General features: G+C 47.4%; 1 protein-coding gene across 1 annotated transcript in view; it reads left to right on the forward strand.

Moving 5' to 3' along the window:
• LOC139232955 (glutamate receptor ionotropic, NMDA 1) overlaps nt 1-21,727 on the forward strand; it is a 395,631-nt gene that overhangs the window by 328,210 nt on the left and 45,694 nt on the right. The window contains exons 18-19 of the mRNA XM_070863452.1: nt 11,606-11,715; nt 12,696-12,841. Coding sequence (XP_070719553.1) covers nt 11,606-11,715; nt 12,696-12,841 — 256 coding nt within the window. The remainder of the gene's footprint in view (nt 1-11,605; nt 11,716-12,695; nt 12,842-21,727) is intronic.

Raw genomic sequence — 21,727 nt, forward strand, 5'->3', positions numbered from 1 at the left:
GATAACCTGGTTTTGAGCGTCCTTTTCATTAGCAGCTCTGCGGGTTGAACCCCACTGAGCGAGTGTGGTCGGGATCTATTAGCCAACAGGAGGCGTGATAAGCAGCTTTGTAGGGAACCCCTTTGGATTTTGAGCATCCCCGGTTTGATTATCTGCACTGCTTGTTCTGCCTCGCCGTCTGAGGCCGGCTTGAACGGTGCCGTTCTGACATGGTTGATTCCATTGCTGCCATGCAGTCCTGGAATTCAGTGCTTGTGAAGCACGGGCCATTGTCGCTGATCAAGACGTCTGGTAGACCATGGGCGGCGAACGGTAGACTTTCTATCGTGGCAGAGGATGTGCTTGAATTTAAAATGGCACACTCAATCCATTTGGAGTAGGCATCTACTACAACCAAAAACATTTTTCCCATGAAAGGACCTGTGTAGTCCACATGGATGCGTGACCATGGCTTGGCGGGCCAGGACCAGGGGCTAAGGGGGGCTTCCCTGGGTGCGTTGCCCAGCTGAGCACACGTGTTATACTGCGAATACAAAGTTCCAGGTCTGCATCTATCCCTGGCCACTAAACATGTGACCTGGCAACTGCCTTCATCATGACAATGCCCGGGTGCTCATTGTGGAGTTCTCTGATAAACACCTCTCTGCCCTTCTGGGGCATGACTACTCGGTTTCCCCACAGTAGGCAATCAGCCTGAATCGAGAGTTCATCCTTGCGTCTATGAAACGGTTTAAACTCCTCAGGGCATGCCCCATACATGGCTGCCCAGTCCCCATTCAGGACACATTTCTGAACTAAAGATAGTAGTGGGTCTTTATTTGTCCAGACTTTAATCTGACGGGCTGTCACAGGTGAGCCTTTGCTTTCGAAAGCTTCAACAACCATGACCATCTCAGCATCATGCTCAGCTGCCCCCTCAGTGGTGGCTAGTGGTAGTCTGCTGAGTGCATCGGTGCAGTTTTCAGTGCCCAGTCTGTGCTGAATTGTGTAGTCATAGGCGGCTAACGTGAGTGCCCATCTCTGTATGCGGGCCGATGCATTCGCATTTATGGCCTTGTTGTCGGCCAAAAGGGATGTTAGGAGTTTGTGATCTGTCTCCAGCTCAAATTTCCTGCCAAACAGGTACTGATGCATTTTTTTTACTGTATACACACATGCTAGCGCTTCCTTTTCCACCATCCCTTAGCCCCTTTCTGCGTGGGACAGACTTCTGGAGTCATAAGCTACCGGCTGTAACTGACCATTGGCATTCACATGCTGCAACACACACCCAACCCCATAGGACAACGCATCGCACGTTAAAACAAGTTTCTTACACGGTTCATATAACGTTAACTGTTTGTTGGAGCATAACAAATTGCGTGCTCTATCAAAAGCCCTTTCCTGGCTGTCCCCCCCGACCCAATCGCGACCTTTGCATAGGAGCACGTGTAGCGGCTCTAACAGCGTGCTCAATTTGGGAAGAAAGTTGCCAAAATAGTTCAGGAGCCCCAGGAACGAACGCAGCTCCGTTGTGTTACGAGGTCTGGGTGTTCTCTGGATTGCTTCCGTTTTGGAAGCAGTGGGTCTGATCCCGTCTGCTGCTACCCTCCTCCCCAGGAATTCTACCTCTGGAGCTAAGAAGACGCACTTCGCCTTTTTCAGTCGCAGCCCTACCCGGTCCAGTCTGCGTAGCACCTCCTCCAGGTTGTGGAGGTGTTCTTCAGTATCGTAACCCGTGATGAGGATGTCGTCTTGAAAAACCACCGTCCTTGGAATCGACTTGAGGAGGCTTTCCATATTTCGCTGAAAGATTGCGGCGGCCGAACGAATCCCGAACGGACATCTGTTATATTCAAACAACCCTTTGTGTGTCATGATGGTGGTCAGCTTCTTCGACTCACCAGTCAGCGCCTGGGTCATGTAAGCTGAGGTCAGGTCCAATTTTGAAAAAAGTTTGCCACCGGATAGCGTCGCAAAGAGGTCCTCCACTCTCGGTAGCGGGTACTGGTCTTGGAGTGACACCCGATTGATGGTGGCCTTGTAATCGCCACATATCCTGACCGACCCATCCACCTTGAGCATCGGCACGATCGGGCTCGCCCAGTCACTGAATTCGACTGGCGAGATGATGCCTTCCCTCAGCAGGCGGTCCAATTTGCCTTCTATCTTTTCCCGCATCACGTACGGCACCGCTCTGGCCTTGTGGTGCACTGGCCTGGCGTACGGGTTTATGTGAATCACTACCTTGGCCCCCATGAAAGTGCCAATGCTGAATTAAAATAATGAATCAAATTTGTCCAGGATCTGTGAGCATGATACTCGCTCCACAGAAGAAATTGCATTAACATCGCCCCATTTGCACTTCATGACAGCCAGCCAACTCCTCCCCAGTAGTGCGGGACCGTCCCTCGGGACAACCCAGAGTGGCAACCTGTTCTCCGAATCTTTGTGGGTCACGACTACCGTGGCGCTGCCTAGCACCTGAATTAACTCCTTTGTGTATGTCCGTAGCTGTGCGTCAATCGCCGATAATTTTGGCCTCCTGGCCTTGGACGCCCACAACTTTTCGAACTGTTTGATACCCATCAGGGACTGGCTGGCCTCCGTGTCTAGCTCCATTGATACTGGGATGCCACTGAGGAGCACTTTCATCATTATCGGTGGCGTCCTGGTGTATGAACTGTATATGTGCTCCACATGAACTCGCTGAACTTCAGCTTCCAGCGATTTCCCCCAGCGTTCATTTCTGCAATTTCTGCAGGTATTTTGCTCATCTCTGCAAACTCCGGCTGCCTCCATGCCTGCAACATGAGCTGTTGTTGGAAACAAAAGGTCCCTTGCCAGTCAATCGTCCCTGACTGCTCTTGTGACTGTCCTTGAGTGCGCCATTAACAGGTGTTGATGGCCCCATTACTGGCCGCATTGTTCCTTGCAATGGCTTGAATCGCTGTTCGGCTTGCCATTGTCTCTGTCGAACTCCCCCTCTGGGTTCGACTACATGTTGGGGCATGCCCGATTGCCCTTGTCTGCCTGGAGAACTGTGTGCTGCTTTAACAATTTGAATCTCTGTCCCAACCATTCCTTAACACAGTACCTCTCGTCTGTTCTGCTCGTAGCCATGCTCCCGTGGTTTAAATCCCAGTTTCTTGTCGCCATTGAGATACGTCCTTACTACACAGTATAAATGCACACGAGGCCCTTGCTTGAGAGAAGGTCAGTCTGTGACCTGTCCTTTATTCCTTTGCACTCAAGTGATGAAGGTGGGTGGAGCTTCCCCTTTTATACCTGAAGGTCCAGGTTAGGAGTGTCTCCTACAAGTTCACCACCTAGTGGTCAGTGTTCTCACAGTGTACAACTTAGGTCAGATTATACGTGGGTTACAATGCTGGTTGAATACATGACAGAAACATCATTTTAAGAAATCGGAAAATAAAAACAAATTAAGCAGATTCCAGATTGAAACTCCCTTAAACTACGCACAATCTAAGCTTTTCATACATGTTCAAACAGCTTGATGATAGTTTCCATGATCTAAAACTTGCTTTTTTTGGTTTTGGCCTTGCTTCAATACATTGAACAATTGGTTGAAAATGAAACAGGATTCTCACTTGCCTCCTGGCCTTGGACACCCACAACTTTTCGAACTGTTTGATACTCATCAGGGACTGGCTGGCCCCCGTGTCCGGCTCCATTAATACTGGGATGCCATTGAGGAGCACTTTCATCATTATCGGTGGCATCCTGGTGTATGAACTGTATATGTGCTCCACATGAACTCGCTGAACTTCAGCTTCCAGCGATTTCCCCCAGTATTCATTTGGCCTCGGAGGGCTTACATCGGGCCCGTCCTCCTCGTACATCAACCTGGCTGCAGGTTTCCTGCACATACGCGCCAAGTGACCGCTGACGTTGCAGTTTCTGCAGGTATATTGCTGATACCTGCCAGCTCTGGCTGGGCGTTTGCCTCCACACCTCCAGCATGAGCTAGAGGCCCCATTGTTGGAAACAAAATGTACGTTACCAGTCGATCGTCTCTGACTATCTCTGTAACTCTCCTTAAATGCACCATTAACAGGTGTTGATGGCCCCATTACTGGCCGCATTGTCCATTGCGAAGGCATGAATAGCCGTTCAGCTAGCCATTGTCTCTGTTGAATTCCCCCTTTGGGTTCGACTGCATGCTGGGGCATGTCCGATTGCCTTTGTCTGCCTAGAGAACTGTGTGCCACGTTAACAATGTTGACTCCCTGGCCGTTTGCCGCATTTGAGCCAAGATTTTTGCCGTAAATCATTCTGGTCTCTTCCTCCCCTGAGATAATTGTCTGGGCTATCATAGCCGCCGCTTCCAAGGTCGAGTCTTTGGTCTCAATCAGTTTCCTGAAAACCCCAGCGTGCCCGATGCCCTCAATAAAAAAGTCTCGCAGCATCTCCGCTCTGCATGCATCTGGGAACTTACAGTCGCCGGAGATCTGACACGAAATCTAAAGCGCTTTGCCCTTCTCGCCGCCGATGCATGTAAAACCAGTGTCTCGCCATGTGCAAGCTGCTCACCGGTTTAAGGTGTTCTTCGATCAACTTACTGAGCTCTTCGAACGTCTTGTCTGCCAGCTTCTCTGGCGCTAGAAGGCCATTCATCAGGGAGTACGTTCTGGACCCACAAACCGCCAGGAGATGAGCCCTGTGTTTGTCGGCCGAATCCTGTCCCAACCATTCCTTAGTGACAAAACTTTGCTGTAGTCTCTCAATAAAATCGTCCCAATCATCACCAACACAGTACCTCTTTTCTGTGCTGCTAGTGGCCATGCTCACGTGGTATAAATCCCAGTTTCTCGTTGCCAATAATATGTCCTTACTATACAGTATAAATGCACACGAGGCCCATACTTGAGAGAAGATCACTCTGTGACCTGTTACCTTTATTACCAAGACCTCAAGAGACAAACGGTGGGTGGAGCTTCCCCTTTTATTCGGGAAAGTCCAGGTTCGGAGTGTCTCCCACAAGTTCGCCCCCTGTGGTCAGTGTTCTCAAGGTGTACAACTTAGGTCAGCTTATCCATGGGTTACAATGACAGTTGAATACATGACAGCTATCAAGTCCACATGTCAAATCTGTTGATGTCCAGCTAAATTCTACTATGAGAATTATCATGGGTATGCTTTTAACGACACCAACACCATGGCTGCCCGTGCTTGCAAACATCGCACATCTACACCGCGAATATGCAGTCTCCAGAGAATACAACCACTACCCCAGCAAAGACATGCCGATCCAGGCCGACTTGAATAACCTACTACCAACCCGTCTCAAATCTAGAAGGCCTTTTTGGACCGTCACCGAAGCCTTTCAGCGATCTCCCCTCAGCCTTGATGACCGATGATGAAATTCTTGGAAGAACTGCGACATACAGAATGGATTCCTTAAAGAAGACCCCACAGTACAACCTGAAGGATCAACCCTTTCTCACAAACAGTGGACAACCATTAATCGCCTCAGAACAGGTCATGGTAGATGCTGCCACCTTCTCCATAGGTGGCAGATTAAAACATCCTCATCATGCGACTGTGGAGCTCCTAATCAGACCCTGGAGCACATCATTGAGCATTGCCCTCAGAGGAAACTTGCAGGTAGCCTACAAGATATCTACGCTGTTACATCGGAAGCTTTGGTCTGGATATCCAACTTAGATATTGACATTTGATTTACTTTGTTACTGCCATACGAAAGAAGACGACCAGGCATACTTAAGAATGAGGCACTGACGTAGTTAAGCTACTACACGGGGTGCCTGCATACTAAGCACCAAAAGCAGAAAGCTGTTAACAGAGCTAGGTGATTGGGGCAAAGCTTTCTATCCTTACCACATCTCGTCAAAAATGTTGGTGGACAGCCAGGCAACTAATTGGAGGAAGAGGCTTCATGAGCCTCCTCAAGCTCTATCATGGTGGATGCAAGTGACAAGTGTCTTCAGACAAAAGTGCCAAGTAGACGATCATACTGAGCCTCCTTCCAAGATCCCACTTCCAAGCTTACAAATGAAGGGAAGGTTGTTGGTGATGCAGCTGAAAATGACTGGACCAAGGACATTACCCGACTAAGTGAATGGTACAGGCGAACGCGGAACACTATTTCAAGTTGTGTGTCAAGGGGACATAGCTACAAACTGATAAAAGGCACGGTCAGGACTCATGTCAGAAACACTTCTTTACACAAGGAGTGAAGAATGCTCCAGGTGGGATGGTCTCTGGGTATAGCAAAGGAGGCAAGAAGCAGTTCCATGAAGTGATGGGGAGGAATTATAGGTTTCTGCAGAAGGATAAGCTCATTGGGCTGAATGGCTTCCCTTATATGTGCTTATTTATGTGATCTTTATGATCATAGTAATTAACAGCCTGATTTTCAAAGAAACCATGAAAGATAAATTGTTCTCTTGTGCATCGTATCTAGATCTTTTCTGCATCTTTATTGTGCCACATAATATTTGCCCAATAGTATAAATCCTACTGCAAATTTGTTAATTGTTTTGGCCTGTACAGACTTGGTTGATTGTGACATGTTTTCAGTCTCTTGAAAGATTAATGGAACAGTGAGAATCCTGTTTCATTTTCAACCAATTGTTCAATGTATTGAAGCAAGGCCAAAACCAAAAAAAGCAAGTTTTAGATCATGGAAACTATCATCAAGCTGTTTGAACATGTATGAAAAGCTTAGATTGTGCATAGTTTAAGGGAGTTTCAATCTGGAATCTGCTTAATTTGTTTTTATTTTCCGATTTCTTAAAATGATGTTTCTGTCATGTATTCAACCAGCATTGTAACCCACGTATAATCTGACCTAAGTTGTACACTGTGAGAACACTGACCACTAGGTGGTGAACTTGTAGGAGACACTCCTAACCTGGACCTTCAGGTATAAAAGGGGAAGCTCCACCCACCTTCATCACTTGAGTGCAAAGGAATAAAGGACAGGTAACAGACTGACCTTCTCTCAAGCAAGGGCCTCGTGTGCATTTATACTGTGTAGTAAGGACGTATCAATGGCGACAAGAAACTGGGATTTAAACCACGCGAGCATGGCTACGAGCAGAACAGACGAGAGGTACTGTGTTAAGGAATGGTTGGGACAGAGATTCAAATTGTTAAAGCAGCACACAGTTCTCCAGGCAGACAAGGGCAATCGGGCATGCCCCAACATGTAGTCGAACCCAGAGGGGGAGTTCGACAGAGACAATGGCAAGCCGAACAGCGATTCAAGCCATTGCAAGGAACAATGCGGCCAGTAATGGGGCCATCAACACCTGTTAATGGCGCACTCAAGGACAGTCACAAGAGCAGTCAGGGACGATTGACTGGCAAGGGACCTTTTGTTTCCAACAACAGCTCATGTTGCAGGCATGGAGGCAGCCGGAGTTTGCAGAGATGAGCAAAATACCTGCAGAAATTGCAGAAATGAACGCTGGGGGAAATCGCTGGAAGCTGAAGTTCAGCGAGTTCATGTGGAGCACGTATACAGTTCATACACCAGGACTCCACCGATAATGATGAAAGTGCTCCTCAGTGGCATCCCAGTATCAATGGAGCTAGACACGGAGGCCAGCCAATCCCTGATGGGTATCAAACAGTTCGAAAAGTTGTGGGCGTCCAAGGCCAGGAGGCCAAAATTATCGCTGATTGACGCACAGCTACGGACATACACAAAGGAGTTAATTCCGGTGCTAGGCAGCGCCATGGTAGTCGTGACCCACAAAGATTCGGAGAACAGGTTGCCACTCTGGGTTGTCCCGAGGGATGGTCCCGCACTACTGGGGAGGAATTGGCTGGCTGTCATGAAGTGCAAATGGGGCGATGTCAATGCAATTTTTTCTGTGGAGCGAGTATCATGCTCACAGATCCTGGACAAATTTGATTCATTATTTTAATTCAGCATTGGCACTTTCATGGGGGCCAAGGTAGTGATTCACATAAACCCGTACGCCAGGCCAGTACACCACAAGGCCAGAGCGGTGCCGTACGTGATGCGGGAAAAGATAGAAGGCAAATTGGACCGCCTGCTGAGGGAAGGCATCATCTCGCCAGTCGAATTCAGTGACTGGGTGAGCCCGATTGTGCCGGTGCTCAAGGCGGATGGGTCGGTCAGGATATGTGGCGATTACAAGGCCACCATCAATCGGGTGTCACTCCAAGACCGAGAGCGGAGGACCGCTTTGCGACGCTATCCGGTGGCAAACTTTTATCAAAATTGGACCTGACCTCAGCCTACATGACCCAGGAGCTGGCTGGTGAGTCAAAGAAGCTGACCACCATCACGACATACAAAGGGTTGTTTGAGTACAACAGATGTCCGTTTGGGATTCGCTCGGCCACCGCAATCTTCCAACGAAATATGGAAAGCCTCCTCAAGTCGATTCCAGGGATAGCGGTTTTTCAGGACGACATCCTCATCATGGGTTACGATACTGAAGAACACCTCCACAACCTGGAGGAGGTGCTACGCAGACTGAACTGGGTAGGGCTGCGACTGAAAAAGGCGAAGTGCGTCTCCCTACCTCCAGAGGTAGAATTCCTGGGGATGAGGGTAGCAGCAGACGGGATCAGCCCTACTGCATCTAAGACGGATGCGATCCAGAGAGCACCCAGACCCCGTAACACGACGGAGCTGCGTTCGTTCCTGGGGCTCCTGAACTATTTTGGTAACTTTCTTCCCAAATTGAGCACGCTGCTAGAGCCACTACACGTGCTCCTATGCAAAGGTCACGAATGGGTTTGGGGGGACAGCCAGGAAAGGGCTTTTAATAGAGCACGCAATTTGTTATGTTCCAACAATCTGTTAACGCTATCCGACCCATGTAAGAAACTTGTGTTAACGTGCGATGTGTCGTCCTATGGTGTCGGGTATGTGTTGCAGCATGTCAATGCCAAGGGTCAGTTACGGCCGGTAGCTTATGCTTCCAGAAGTCTATCTCAGGCAGAAAGGGGTTACGGGATGGTAGAAAAAGAGGCGCTCGCATGTGTACATGCGGTAAAGAAAATGCACCAGTAGCTGTTTGGCAGGAAATTTGAGCTGGAGACAGATCACAAACCCCTAACGTCCCTTTTGGCCGACAACAAGGCCATAAATGCAAACACATCGGCCCGCATACAGAGGAGGACACTCACGTTAGCCGCCTATGACTACACAATTCAGCAGAGACCGGGCACAGAAAACTGCGCCCTGCACTCAGCAGGCTCCCACTAGCCACCACTGAGGGGGCTACCGAGCATGCTGCTGAGATGGTGATGGCTGTTGAAGCTTTTGGAAGCGAAGGCTCACCCGTGACAGCCCGTCAGATTAAAGTCTGGACAAATAGAGACCCGCTATTGTCTCTAGTCAAGAAATGTGTCCTGAATGGGGACTGGGCAGCCACGTACGGGGCATGCCCTGAGGAATTTAAACCATTTCACAGGCGCAGAGATGAACTCTTGATTCAGGCCGATTGCCTACTGTGGGGAAACCGCGTAGTCATGCCCCAGATGGGCAGAGAGATGTTCATCAGAGAACTCCACAATGAGCACTCGGACATTGTCATGATGAAGGCAATTGCCAGGTCAATGTTTGGTGGCCAGGGATAGTTGCAGATCTGGAACTTTGTGTTCGCAGGTGCAACACGTGTGCCCAGCTGGGCAATGATTCCAGGGAAGCCCCCCTTAGCTCCTGGCCATGGCTCACCAAGCCCTGGTCACGCATCCATGTGGACTACGCAGGTCCTTTCATGGGAAAAATGTTTTTGGTTGTAGTAGACGCCTACTCCAAATGGATCGAGTGTGACATTTTAAATTCAAGCACATCCTCTGCCACGGTAGAAAGTCTACGGGCAATGTTCGCCATCCACGGTCTACCAGACATCTTGGTCGGTGACAATGTCCCGTGCTTCACAAGCACTGAATTCCAGGACTTCATGGCAGGCAATGGAATTAACCATGTCAGAACGGCACCGTTCAAGCCGGCTTCAAATGGCCAGGCAGAACGAGCAGTGCAGATAATCAAACAGGGGATGCTCAGAATCCATGGGGGTTCCCTACGAAATCGCTTATCACGCTTCCTGTTGGTCTACAGATCCCGACCACACTCGCTCACAGGGGTTCCACCCGCAGAGCTGCTAATGAAAAGGATGCTCAAAATGCAGTTATCCCTTATACACCCCACCATGAAATAAATTGTCGAGAGCAGGCGCCAGTCACAATATCACTACCATGACAGGAATGCGAGGGCGCGATGTATTGATGTAAATGACCCTGTTTTTGTCCTCAACTACGCTGCAGGGCCCAAATGGCTCACAGGCACTGTGATTGCCAAAGAGGGAAATAAGATTCTGGTAGTTAAACTTACCAATGGACAAATCTGCCGCAAACAAGTGGATCAAACAAAAAGGAGGTTCAGCAACCCCATAGAAGAAGCAGAGAAAGAACACGATATAGAGTTCACTCCACCACAGGTGACCGAACACTGGAACCAAAGGGAGGAGAGCCCAGTCACTGTGGGCAGTCCGGATAGGCCTGAGGCACCGCAAACAGCAGACACTCAGGCCAGCGCCCAACAACCAGAGCCCCAACTCAGGCGCTCTACAAGAGAGCGTAAACCACCAGAGAGACTCAACCTGTGATCCCAATAAGACTTTGGGGGGGAGGTGATGTCATGTATTCAACCAGCATTGTAACCCATGTATAATCTGACCTAAGTTGTACACTGTGAGAACAATGACCACTAGGTGGTGAACTTGTGCGAGACACTCCTAACCTGGACCTTCAGGTATAAAAGGGCAAGCTCCACCCACTTCCATCACTTGAGTGCTAAGGAATAAAGGACAGGTCACAGACTGACCTTCTCTCAAGCATGGGCCTCGTGTGCATTTATACTGTATAGTAAGGACGTATCAGTTTCCAACCTAAACTTATGGCTGATGTGGAATTCCAAATTACCCACAACACATGCCATAAAAGGAGTGCACTGCATGCTGAAAGCAAAATGATAGTACATTATAATCAGAAGTTAACTGTGCCTGGATAGACCGGATCGACTGGCTGCACAAAATTATACAGAACGTACAGCACAGAAACAGGCCATTCGACCCAACGGGTCTGTACCAATGTTTATGCTCCACACAAAGTTCCTACCACCCTACTTCATCTCATTATATCAGCATATTCTTCGATTTCTTTGTCCCTCAAGCGTTTATCTAGCTTCCCCTTAAATGCATCTATGCTATTCCCCTCAACCACTCCTTGTTGTAAAAAGGTCCACATTCAAATCACTCTCTGGGTAAAGAAGTTTTTCCTGAATTCCTTGTTGGATTTATTAGTGGCTATCTTATATTTATGATGCAGTGAATCAGAAAGTCGGCTTGATTGAAGGGCAAGCTTATAAAAGAATCCACCTGAGTTTTCTCCATTTAAGTTAATGGAGGGAAACTTGACAGGCATCTTCCCCGACCTCTGTGATTTTCCGATATTCGCTTGCCCAGACAATCCAATGTACCCGGGCACAGACCTGGGAAAATCCGTGACACACATGGGGTCTGGTTCCCTGAAAGAGCTATAACGGGGTGTTCAGTTCCTCTCAGAATGACTAGTTCTTTTCAATCTCTTTTAGTTTCCACGAGAATGGGTTTATGGAGGACCTGGACAAGACCTGGGTCAGATATCAAGAGTGCGACTCTCGTAGCAATGCTCCAGCAACTCTCACCTTTGAAAACATGGCAGGTAATTGTCCCAGGAGCCATCTATATACCTGATGGAGAACTCCACATTTTGCTGCTTTGCAGTAAAACTTACGAGTAGAAACCCTCAAAGATCCAACACCATTGCAAATCAGTTTTCAGTCGCTGACATTCCAGTGCATTAGTGGAGCCCCCTTAATCATACTGCCAGCACAATAATCAACTCTTTACCACCCCTTTTGACTGCCAGCACAGCAAGCAAAACCCAAGAAAGTCGAATAGATGCAAAGAACGTTCCTCACCAGCCTCCCAGTGTGATTCTTAATGATCAAAAATTGCAGGCAGGACAGTCAGCTGCTTTCATTCGTTAATAGGGGAGTGAGGGGACAGCAGCTAGCAGAATTTGCTTTTACTTTAAAAGCTTGCCTTTCGTGAGCGGGCACTTTGCAACAGTTGCTGTTATACAACAGCCAATGCCCACCTCTCCAATGTGTTGACCAACTCTTCCAGGTAATTAGTAAAAGTAAAAATGAGAATGGAGGGAAATCAGTGACTGGAAGGGCTGTATCCAGGGTAACAGGAGCTCAGATTAAGGCTGTATCCAGGGTAACAGCACAGCAAATGCAGGTTAAGGCTATACCCGGCAATGATGAGCATAGGTTACCACCTCTAACCACAGTGAGATGATGCCTCAAGTATGCAGGTAATTCATGACTGCAAACCACACACCAATGATTTGTCCAATATTGCCAGCCCAGGTTATTACTCTGAGATTGGTAGACAGCTGAATGACTGCTCCCATATACCTCTATAGTGTGTTAGTGAACTGTACTAGCAGAAGGAAATGAGCAGATCAGGTACTGTTGGTTTGGCCAGGAATGGGTGTGTCACGCACAGATCGGGAAAAGAAATGGGATTCGCTGGAAGTTGCAGTTTGATCCCTGAATTAAAGTCGAGTTTCATTGTGGAGAATCAGTGCTTCCACCTGTCATTGAACTTTGTGCTATGTTTCCTGTCCTTTAGGTGTCTTTATGTTGGTTGCTGGAGGGATTGTTGCAGGAATATTCCTGATATTCATTGAGATTGCTTACAAGCGCCACAAAGACGCTCGCAGGAAGCAGATGCAGCTGGCCTTCGCTGCTGTCAACGTCTGGAGAAAGAATTTGCAGGTATGTTTTAGGATATGGTCCCAGAATCCTCTAGACCACAGGACTAGCAGGATAAAGTCCTGTTTAAGAACTGCCTCAGCAACACTGCGGACATAAAACAGACTGAGAATCTCACATCCATGACTTTAGCACTGCAGCAAAAAGATCGAAGTGCGCTGAATGCTGTGATTGCCACACCAGAGAGAACATGTTAGTTTTGGGCCGAAACAGTGACTGCAGAACTTCATTAAAGGGGCACTGTCTCAATGAAAACACATTAGTTTGTAGAGAAAGAAGAGTTGAAAAATTCACGCATTTTATTTACAATGCCATTATCCACAATACCACAATAATGTACTTTGATGTAATTTATGTGACGGTTTAAACAAGTTGCACTCCTTCAGTAGGATAGTGCCTCTCCCATAGATTTCTAAATACTTTCATTAATTTTACAAATTGGCAGGAGAAGGTAATTCTGCATATGTCCTGCCTCTTACACTGTGCACTCTGTATATGTTCTGCCCCCTGCACTGTGCACTCTGTGGCCTAGAAATCTGATTCCGTAGAATCCCTTGTTTGGGCGCTACGGGTGCCAAATTGGGACCAAAATGGTTTCTGAGCAGCGGTTGCACTCTTCTGGTGTGGACCGCGCTGGATGCCATCTTGGTGAGGGCAGTAGGGTGGCCATTAGGAGCATGTGCTAGAAGTATGATAAGTAGGCCGATCGTTACGTCAATCAGCATGCAACACTGATTTGACACCTGCCTTGTCATTTTCGTCATCATCACTGGAGCTAACGCCCTCTCCAAGGTCTCCCCACCAGTGATATTTAAAGGGATCATCACCAACTTTCAGGTAACTTGCTTTTTGATTTCTACTGGCTCTGTGTCAGTTTGCAGAACTGTTTGGAGCTTTCTAGAGTTATTTAAAGTTGGTGAGATGACAAGAAGTGGTACTGCAAGTGGAGAAGTGGTACTGCATCCTTAAACAACACTTCCACTGCTTGGACTAATGTGGAGGAGCCCGACAGTACTCCCGATTCATGGTGGTCTGCTGTATCCTCCACAACCTAGCCACCAGCTCAGGAGCAGAAGGAGAAAAAGGAGAAAGAGGAGGAGCCAGAAGAGGAGGAAGTGGAAGTGAAAGGAAAGAGGCAACACAGACAGCCCCTTTCTGGCCAGGATACCCGGGATTGAATCAGCCGCCTGCAGTATGATTGAACGTAACCCCTTTTCCCAATTAATCCCACACCTTATCTTCCTTCTGTTACTGAACAACACAGCATGATTGTACCACAATGTTGAAATAAAGGCCACTACAAAGCACACTTTCCAATCAAACTTTATCCATATATCCATCCACTATTAGATCAAAAATGTAACTCATCACCCTTCTGCATTCTCTTAATGACTGTCTTTTGTATTCCTTTGCCTATCCTAGTGCTCCTCCACAGTGTTCCCACAGTGGTTGCAGTACAACTAGTGGAAGGCTGCTGACTTTCAGTGGGGGAAATTTCAGATGGCCCTACAGGATGACATCAAGGAGCTCTAAGCCTAGTAGGCCTGGCTTTGGACTGCACCACCTCGGCATGGGCAGCAGCAGTCTGGGATGGCTGGCTGACAGGCAACAGCAAGGGCACTGGCGGAATGGCAGTAGTGAGAGGACGAATGCATTCCACCTGAGAGCGGACAGCAGGGTCGTCCTCCACAGATCCATTGCCACTCCCCAGGGGCAGCATCTCAGCAATCCTCGTAATCTGTTGGAGGGCAGACCGCTGTACTGCTGTGACATCCTGCAAGCCTCTTTCCACACTGGTAAACCCAGACATGATGGCAGCAGTCTGTGCTTGCATGACTTCAGTCTGAGCTTCCATTGCAGCACTCAGATATGAACTGGCTTGTGTTTGAGCTGCAATGGAAGCTGAGACTTCGGCCATTAGACGCTGCATGATGGATGGGTCCACAAGTGCATTAATGGATCTATCCAGCTCTTCCACGCTGGAAAGGATGGGCTCCAAGCTCTGCGCAAAGCCCTGTGAAAGATTGGTGTTGGAGTCCTCCATGTATTTGGACTTCCAGAAGGCATTTGACAAGATGCCACATAAAAGGTTACAGCACAAGATAAAAGTTCACGGGGTTGGGGATAATATATTAGCATGGATAGAGGATTGGCTAACTAACAGAAAACAGAGTCGGGGATAAATGGTTCATTCTCTGGTTGGCAACCAGTAACTAGTGGGGTGCCGCAGGGATCAATGTTGGGACCCCAACTATTTACAATTTGTATTAACGACTTGAAAGAAGGGACTGAGTGTAACGTAGCCAGGTTTGTTGACAATACAAAGATGGGAGGAAAAGCAATGTGTGAGGAGGACACGAAAAATCTGCAAAAGGACATAGACAGGTTAAGTGAGTAGGCAAACATTTGGCAGATGGAGTATAATGTTGGAAAGTGTGAGGTCATGCACTTTGGCAGAAAAAAATCAAAGAGCAAGTTATTATTTAAATGGAGAAAGATTGCAAAGTGCTGCAGTACAGCGGGACTTGGGGGTACTTGTACATGAAACACAAAAGGATAGTATGCAGGTACAGCAAGTGATCAGGAAGGCCAATGGAATCTTGGCCTTTATTGCAAAGGGGATGGAGTATAAAAGCAGGGAAGTCTTGCTACAGCTATAAAGGGTATTAGTGAGGCCACACCTGGAATACAGTTTTGGTTTCCATATTTACGAAAGGATATACTTGCTTTGGAGACAGTTCAGAGAAGGTTCACTAGGTTGATTCCGGAGATGAGGGGGTTGATTTATTAGGAAAGGTTGAGTAGGTTGAGCATATACTCATTGGAATTCAGAAGAATGAGAAGTGATCTTATCGAAACGTGTAAGATTATGAGGGGGCTTGACAAGGTGGATGTAGAGAGGATGTTTCCACTGATGGGGGAGACTAGAACTAGAGGGCATGATCTTAGAATAAGGGGCCACCCATTTAAAACAGAGATGAGAAATTTCTTCTCTCAGAGGGTTGTAAATCTGTGGAATTTGCTGCCTTAGGGAGCTGTGGAAGCTGGAATATTGAATACATTTAAGACAGAAATAGACAGTTTCTTAAATGATAAGGGGATAAGGGGTTATGGGGAGCGGGCGGGGAAGTGGAGCTGAGTCCATGATCAGATCAGCCATGATCTTATGGAATGGTGGAGCAGGCTCAAGAGGCCATATGACCTACTCCAGTTCCTATTTCTTATGTTCTTATGCTCTTTGATATTGCATTCTAGCTGCCAATGCATCAAGCATTTCATTGTGCATCCCCATCAACATTCTTCTGTAGGACGCCCCATTGAGGTCTTCATCTGAGGTCCTGTGCAGCAGAACTCATGTGCGACCTCGCCCTCCATGGAGTTGGCACCTGAGCTACCCTTTTCCCCTGCCCTGGCTGCAGGCCGCTCATGCCCGGTGTCTCACCACATGCAGATCCCAAGCCTAACCTATACTGTAAAGTACGCGGAGTGTCGGTATTTGAGCTGGTGGCTGGGAGTGTGAAAGCGAGTGGCGGAGTTTGTTTCTTCTTCTGGACTCTTCTCTCCCTCTTGTTCTTTGACCACTGGCTGGGCAGGCTGCAGTTCTTGGATATTTGAATGAGAAAGGCACAAGTGTAGGGTTGTGGTGTTAGAAGAGGGGGAAAGCAAGATGTGGATGCTTACACCATGTGCAGATTGTAAATCAGAAGAGATTTGGGGATGAGGGGGAAGTGGGATGTGAGAAGGAGGATAATGTATGAGGATATCGGTTTCTTGAATTCCTTCAGCCAGGCCGCTGGTCACGGGCTCAGCCATGCCCCTGCCAAGAATGGTCACCAAGGGGGTGAGTTGATGCAGGCAAGCCTGTCCCACAACAGTTAAGTTCTGCTCCCTGTGGTTATGCACCACGGTAGCTGGGGAATTTAAATTCAGTTACCTAAGTAAATCTGGAATAAAAAGTGGTAATGGTGACCATGAAACTACTAAATTGTCGTTAAAAAACCCATCTGGTTCACAAAGGACCTTAAGGTAAGAAAACCTTCCGTCCTTACCTGGTCAGGCCTATATGTGACTCCAGACCCACAGCAATGTGGTTGACTTATAACTGTCCTCTAAAATGGCCCAGCAAGCCACTCAGTTCTACCAAACAAAAAACAATATAAAAATAAAACCGGATGGACTGCCCGGCATCGACCTCAGCACCGGCTTCAGACATGACAAAGGCACAGCCAGCCCAGTCCACCCTCCTCATTAACATATGGGCACTTGTGCCAAAATTGGGAGAGCTGTCCCACAGACTAGTCAAGCAACAGCATGACATAGTCATACTCACAGAATCAGACAGGAAGGTAGTGCAGGAGTCCCCTGCGGTCATCTCCCTCCAAAACAGATATACCATTTTGGATACTATTGGGGGAGATGGCTCATCAGGGGAAGGTAGCAGCAGCCAAGTTCACGGCACCATGGATGGCTCTGCTGCACAAGAGGGCAGGAAAAAGAGTGGGAGAGCTATAGTGGTACAGGATTCTATTGTAAGGGGAATAGATAGGCATTTCTGCGGCCACAATCAAGACTCCAGGATGGTATGTTGCCTCCCTGGTGCAAGGGTCAAGGATGCCTCGGAGTGGCTGTTGGGCATTCTGGAGGGGGAGGGTGAACAGCCAGTTGTCGTGGTGCATATAGGTACCAACGATATAGGTAAAAAACGGGATGAGATCCTACAGGCTGAATTTACGGAGCTAGGAGTTAAATTCAAAAGTAGGACCTCAGTATTGCTACCAGTGCCACGTGCTAGTCAGAGTAGAAATAGCAGGATAGTTAAGATGAATACGTTGCTTGAGGAATGGTGCAAGAGGGAGGGATTCAAATTCCTGGGACATTGGAACTGGTTCTGGGCGAGTTGGGACCAGTACAAACCGGACAGTCTGCACTTGGGCAAGACCGGAACCGATGTCCTAGGGGGAGTGTTTGCTAGTGCTGTTGGGGAGGGGTTAAACCGATATGACAGGGGGATGGGAATCTATGTAGGGAGACAGAGGGAAGTAAAATGGTAGAAAGGAGATAAGGAAAAGTGGAGGGCAGAGAAATCAAAGGCAAAAATCAAAAAGGGCCACATAATTCTAAAAGGACAAAGAGTGTTAAAAAAACAAGCCTGAAGGCTCTGTGTCTCAATGCGAGGAGCATTCGAAATAAGGTGGATGAATTAACTGCGCAGACAGCTGTTAACGGATATGATGTAATTGGGATTACGGAGACATGGCTTCAGGGTAACCAAGGCTGGGAACTCAACATCCAGGGGTATTCAATATTCAGGAAGGATAGACAGAAAGGAAAAGGAGGTGGGGTAGCGTTGCTGGTTAAAGAGGAGATTAACGCAATAGTAAGGAAGGACATTAGCTTGGATGATGTGGAATCTGCATGTGTAGAGCTGTGGAACACCAAAGGGCAGAAAGCGTTGGTGGGAGTTGTGTACAGACCGCCAAACAGTAGTTGTGAGGTTGGGGATGGCATCAAACAGGAAATTAGGGATGCGTGCAATAAAGGTACAGCAGTTATCATGGGTGATTTTAATCTACATATAGATTGGGCTAACCAAACTGGTAGCAATACGGTGGAGGAGGATTTCCTGGAGTGTATAAGGGATGGTTTTCTAGACCAATATGTTGAGGAACCAACTAGAGAGCTGGCCATCCTAGACTGGATGTTGTGTAATGAGAGAGGATTAATTAGCAATCTCGTTGTGCGAGGCCCCTTGGGGAAGAGTGACCATAATATGGTAGAATTCTTCATTAAGATGGAGAGTGACACAGTTAATTCAGAGACGATGGTCCTGAACATAAAGAAAGGTAACTTCGGTGGTATGAGACGTGAATTGGCTAGGATAGACTGGCGAATCATACTTAAAGGGTTGACGGTGGATAAGCTATGGCAGACATTTAAAGATCACATGGATGAACTTCAACAATTATACATCCCTGTCGTGGCTCAACCGTGGCTAACAAGGGAAATTAGGGATAGTGTTAAATCCAAGGAAGAGGCATATAAATTGGCCAGAAAAAGCAGCAAACCTGAGGACTGGGAGACATTTAGAATTCAACAGAGGAGGACAAAGGGTTTACTTAGGAGGGGGAAAATAGAGTATGAGAGTAAGCTTGCAGGGAACATAAAAACTGACTGCAAAAGCTTCTATAGATAAGTGAAGAGAAAAAGATTAGTGAAGACAAATGTAGGTCCTCTGCAGTCAGAATCAGGTGAATTTATAATGTGGAACAAAGAAATGGCAGACCAATTGAACAAATACTTTGGTTCTGTCTTCACTAAGGAAGACACAAATAACCTTACAGAAATACTAGGGGACCGAGGGTCTAGCGAGAAGGAGGAACTGAAGGAAATCCTATTCGTCAGGAAACTGTTGGAGAAATTGATGGGATTGAAAGCCGATAAATCCCCAAGGCCTGATAGTCTGCATCCCAGAGTACTTAAGGAAGTGGCCTTAGAAATAGTGGATGCATTGGTGGTCATTTTCCAACATTCTATAGACTTTGGATCAGTTCCTATGGATTGGAGGATAGCTAATGTAACCCCACTTTTTAACAAAGGAGGGAGAGATAAAGCAGGGAATTATAGACTGGTTAGCCTGACATCGGTAGTGGGGAAAATGTTGGAATCAATTATTAAAGATATAATAGCAGCGCATTTGGAAAGCAATGGCAGGATCGGTCCAAGTCAACATGGATTTATGAAAGGGAAATCATGCTTGACAAATCTGCTAGAATTTTTTGAGGATGTAACTAATAGAGTGGACAAGAGAGAACCAGTGGATGTGGTGTATTTGGACTTTCAAAAGGCTTTTGACAAGTTCCCACACAAGAGGTTAGTGTGCAAAATTAAAGCACATGGTATTGGGGGTAATGTATTGACTTGGATAGAGAACTGGTTGGCAGACAGGAAGCAAAGAGTAGGAATAAACGGGTCCTTTTCAGAATGGCAGTCAGTGACTAGTGGGGTACCGCAAGGTTCAGTGCTGGGACCCCAGCTATTTACAATATACATTAATGATTTAGACAAAGGAATTGAATATAATATCTCCAAGTTTGTAGATGACACTAAGCTGGGTGGCAGTGTGAGCTGTGAGGAGGATGCTAAGAGGCTTCAGGGTGACTTGGATATGTTAGATGAGTTGGCAAATGCATGGCAGATGCAGTATAATGTAGATAAATGTGAGGTTATCCACTTTGGTGGCAAAAACAGGAAGGCAGAATATTATCTGAATAGTGACAGATTAGGAAAAGGGGAGGTGCAACGAGACCTGGGTGTCATGTTACATCAGTCATTGAAAGTTGGCATGCAGATACAGCAGGTGGTGAAGAAGGCAAATGGCATGTTGGCCTTCATAGCAAGAGGATTTGAGTATAGGAGCAGGGAGGTCTTACTGCAGTTGTACAAGGCCTTGGTGAGGCCACACCTGGAGTATTGTGTACAGTTTTGATCTCCTAACCTGAGGAAGGACATTCTTACTATTGAGGGAGTGCAGCGAAGGTTCACCAGACTGATTCCCGGGATGGCAGGACTGACATATGAAGAAAGACTGGATCGACTAGGCTTATATTCACTGGAATTTAGAAAAATGAGAGGGGATCTCATAGAAACATATAAAATTCTGAATGCAGGGAGAATGTTCCCGATGTTGGGGAAGTCCAGAACCAGGGGTCACAGTCTAAGGATAAGGGGTAAGCCATTTAGGACCGAGATGAGGAGAAACGTCTTCACTCAGAGAGTGGTTAACCTGTGGAATTCACTACCGCAGAAAGTTGTTGAGGCCAGTTCGTTAGATATATTCAAAAGGGAGTTTGATGTGTCCCTTACGGCTAAAGGGATCAAGGGGTATGGAGAGAAAGCAGGAATGGGGTACTGAAGTTGCATGATCAGCCATGATCATATTGAATGGTGGTGCAGGCTCGAAGGGCCGAATGGCGTACTCCTGCACCTATTTTCTATGTTTGTATGTTTCTATACCTTTCAGCCAATGTCCCAGACTCCTCCATCACCATCCCTGGGTATGTCCTCGCCCACCGGCAGGATAGACCCACCAGAGGTGGCGGTACAGTGATATACAGTCCTCAACATCGACTCCGACCCCATGACGTCTCATGACTTGAGGTCAAGCACGGTAAAAGAAACTGCCTGGTGATTACCACCTACTGCTCTCCATCAGCTGATGGATCAGTACTCCACCAGCTCAAAACTGGGCATCCATGAGGCAGAATTAAATTCCATCAAAATCTGTAACCTCATGGTCCGGCATATGCCTCACTTCACCATTACCAGCAAACCAGGAGACAAACATTGGTTTAATGAGGAGTGTAGAAGAGCATGTCAGGAGCAGCACCAGGCATACTTAACAATGAGGTGCCAACCTGGGGAAGCTGCGGAAACAGCATGCTATAGCCAGAGCTAAGCGATCCCACAAACAATGGATCAGATCAAAGCTCTGCAGTCCTGCCACATCCAGTCGGGAATGGTGGTGGACAATTAAACAACTAATGGGAGGAGGAAGGTCCATGAACATCCCCATTCTCAATGATGACAGAGCCCAGCACATGACTGCAAAGACAGGGGTGAAGCATTTGCAACCATCGTCAGTCTCAAGTGCAAAGTTGGATGGTGCATATTGGCCTCCTCCTGAGGTTCCCACCATTACAGAAGCCAGTCTTCAGCCAATTCGATTCACTCCACGTGATATCAAGAAACGGCTGAGTGCACTGGATACAGAATAGGCCAAAGGCCCCAACAACATCCCGGCTGTCGTGCTGAAGACTTTTGCTCTAGAACTAGCCATGCATCTAGCCAAGCTGTTTCAGTACAGCTGCAAAACTGGCATCTACCTGACAA

The sequence above is a fragment of the Pristiophorus japonicus genome, chromosome 20 (assembly GCF_044704955.1).
Source record: "Pristiophorus japonicus isolate sPriJap1 chromosome 20, sPriJap1.hap1, whole genome shotgun sequence".
In the NCBI taxonomy this organism is placed as follows: domain Eukaryota; kingdom Metazoa; phylum Chordata; class Chondrichthyes; family Pristiophoridae; genus Pristiophorus; species Pristiophorus japonicus.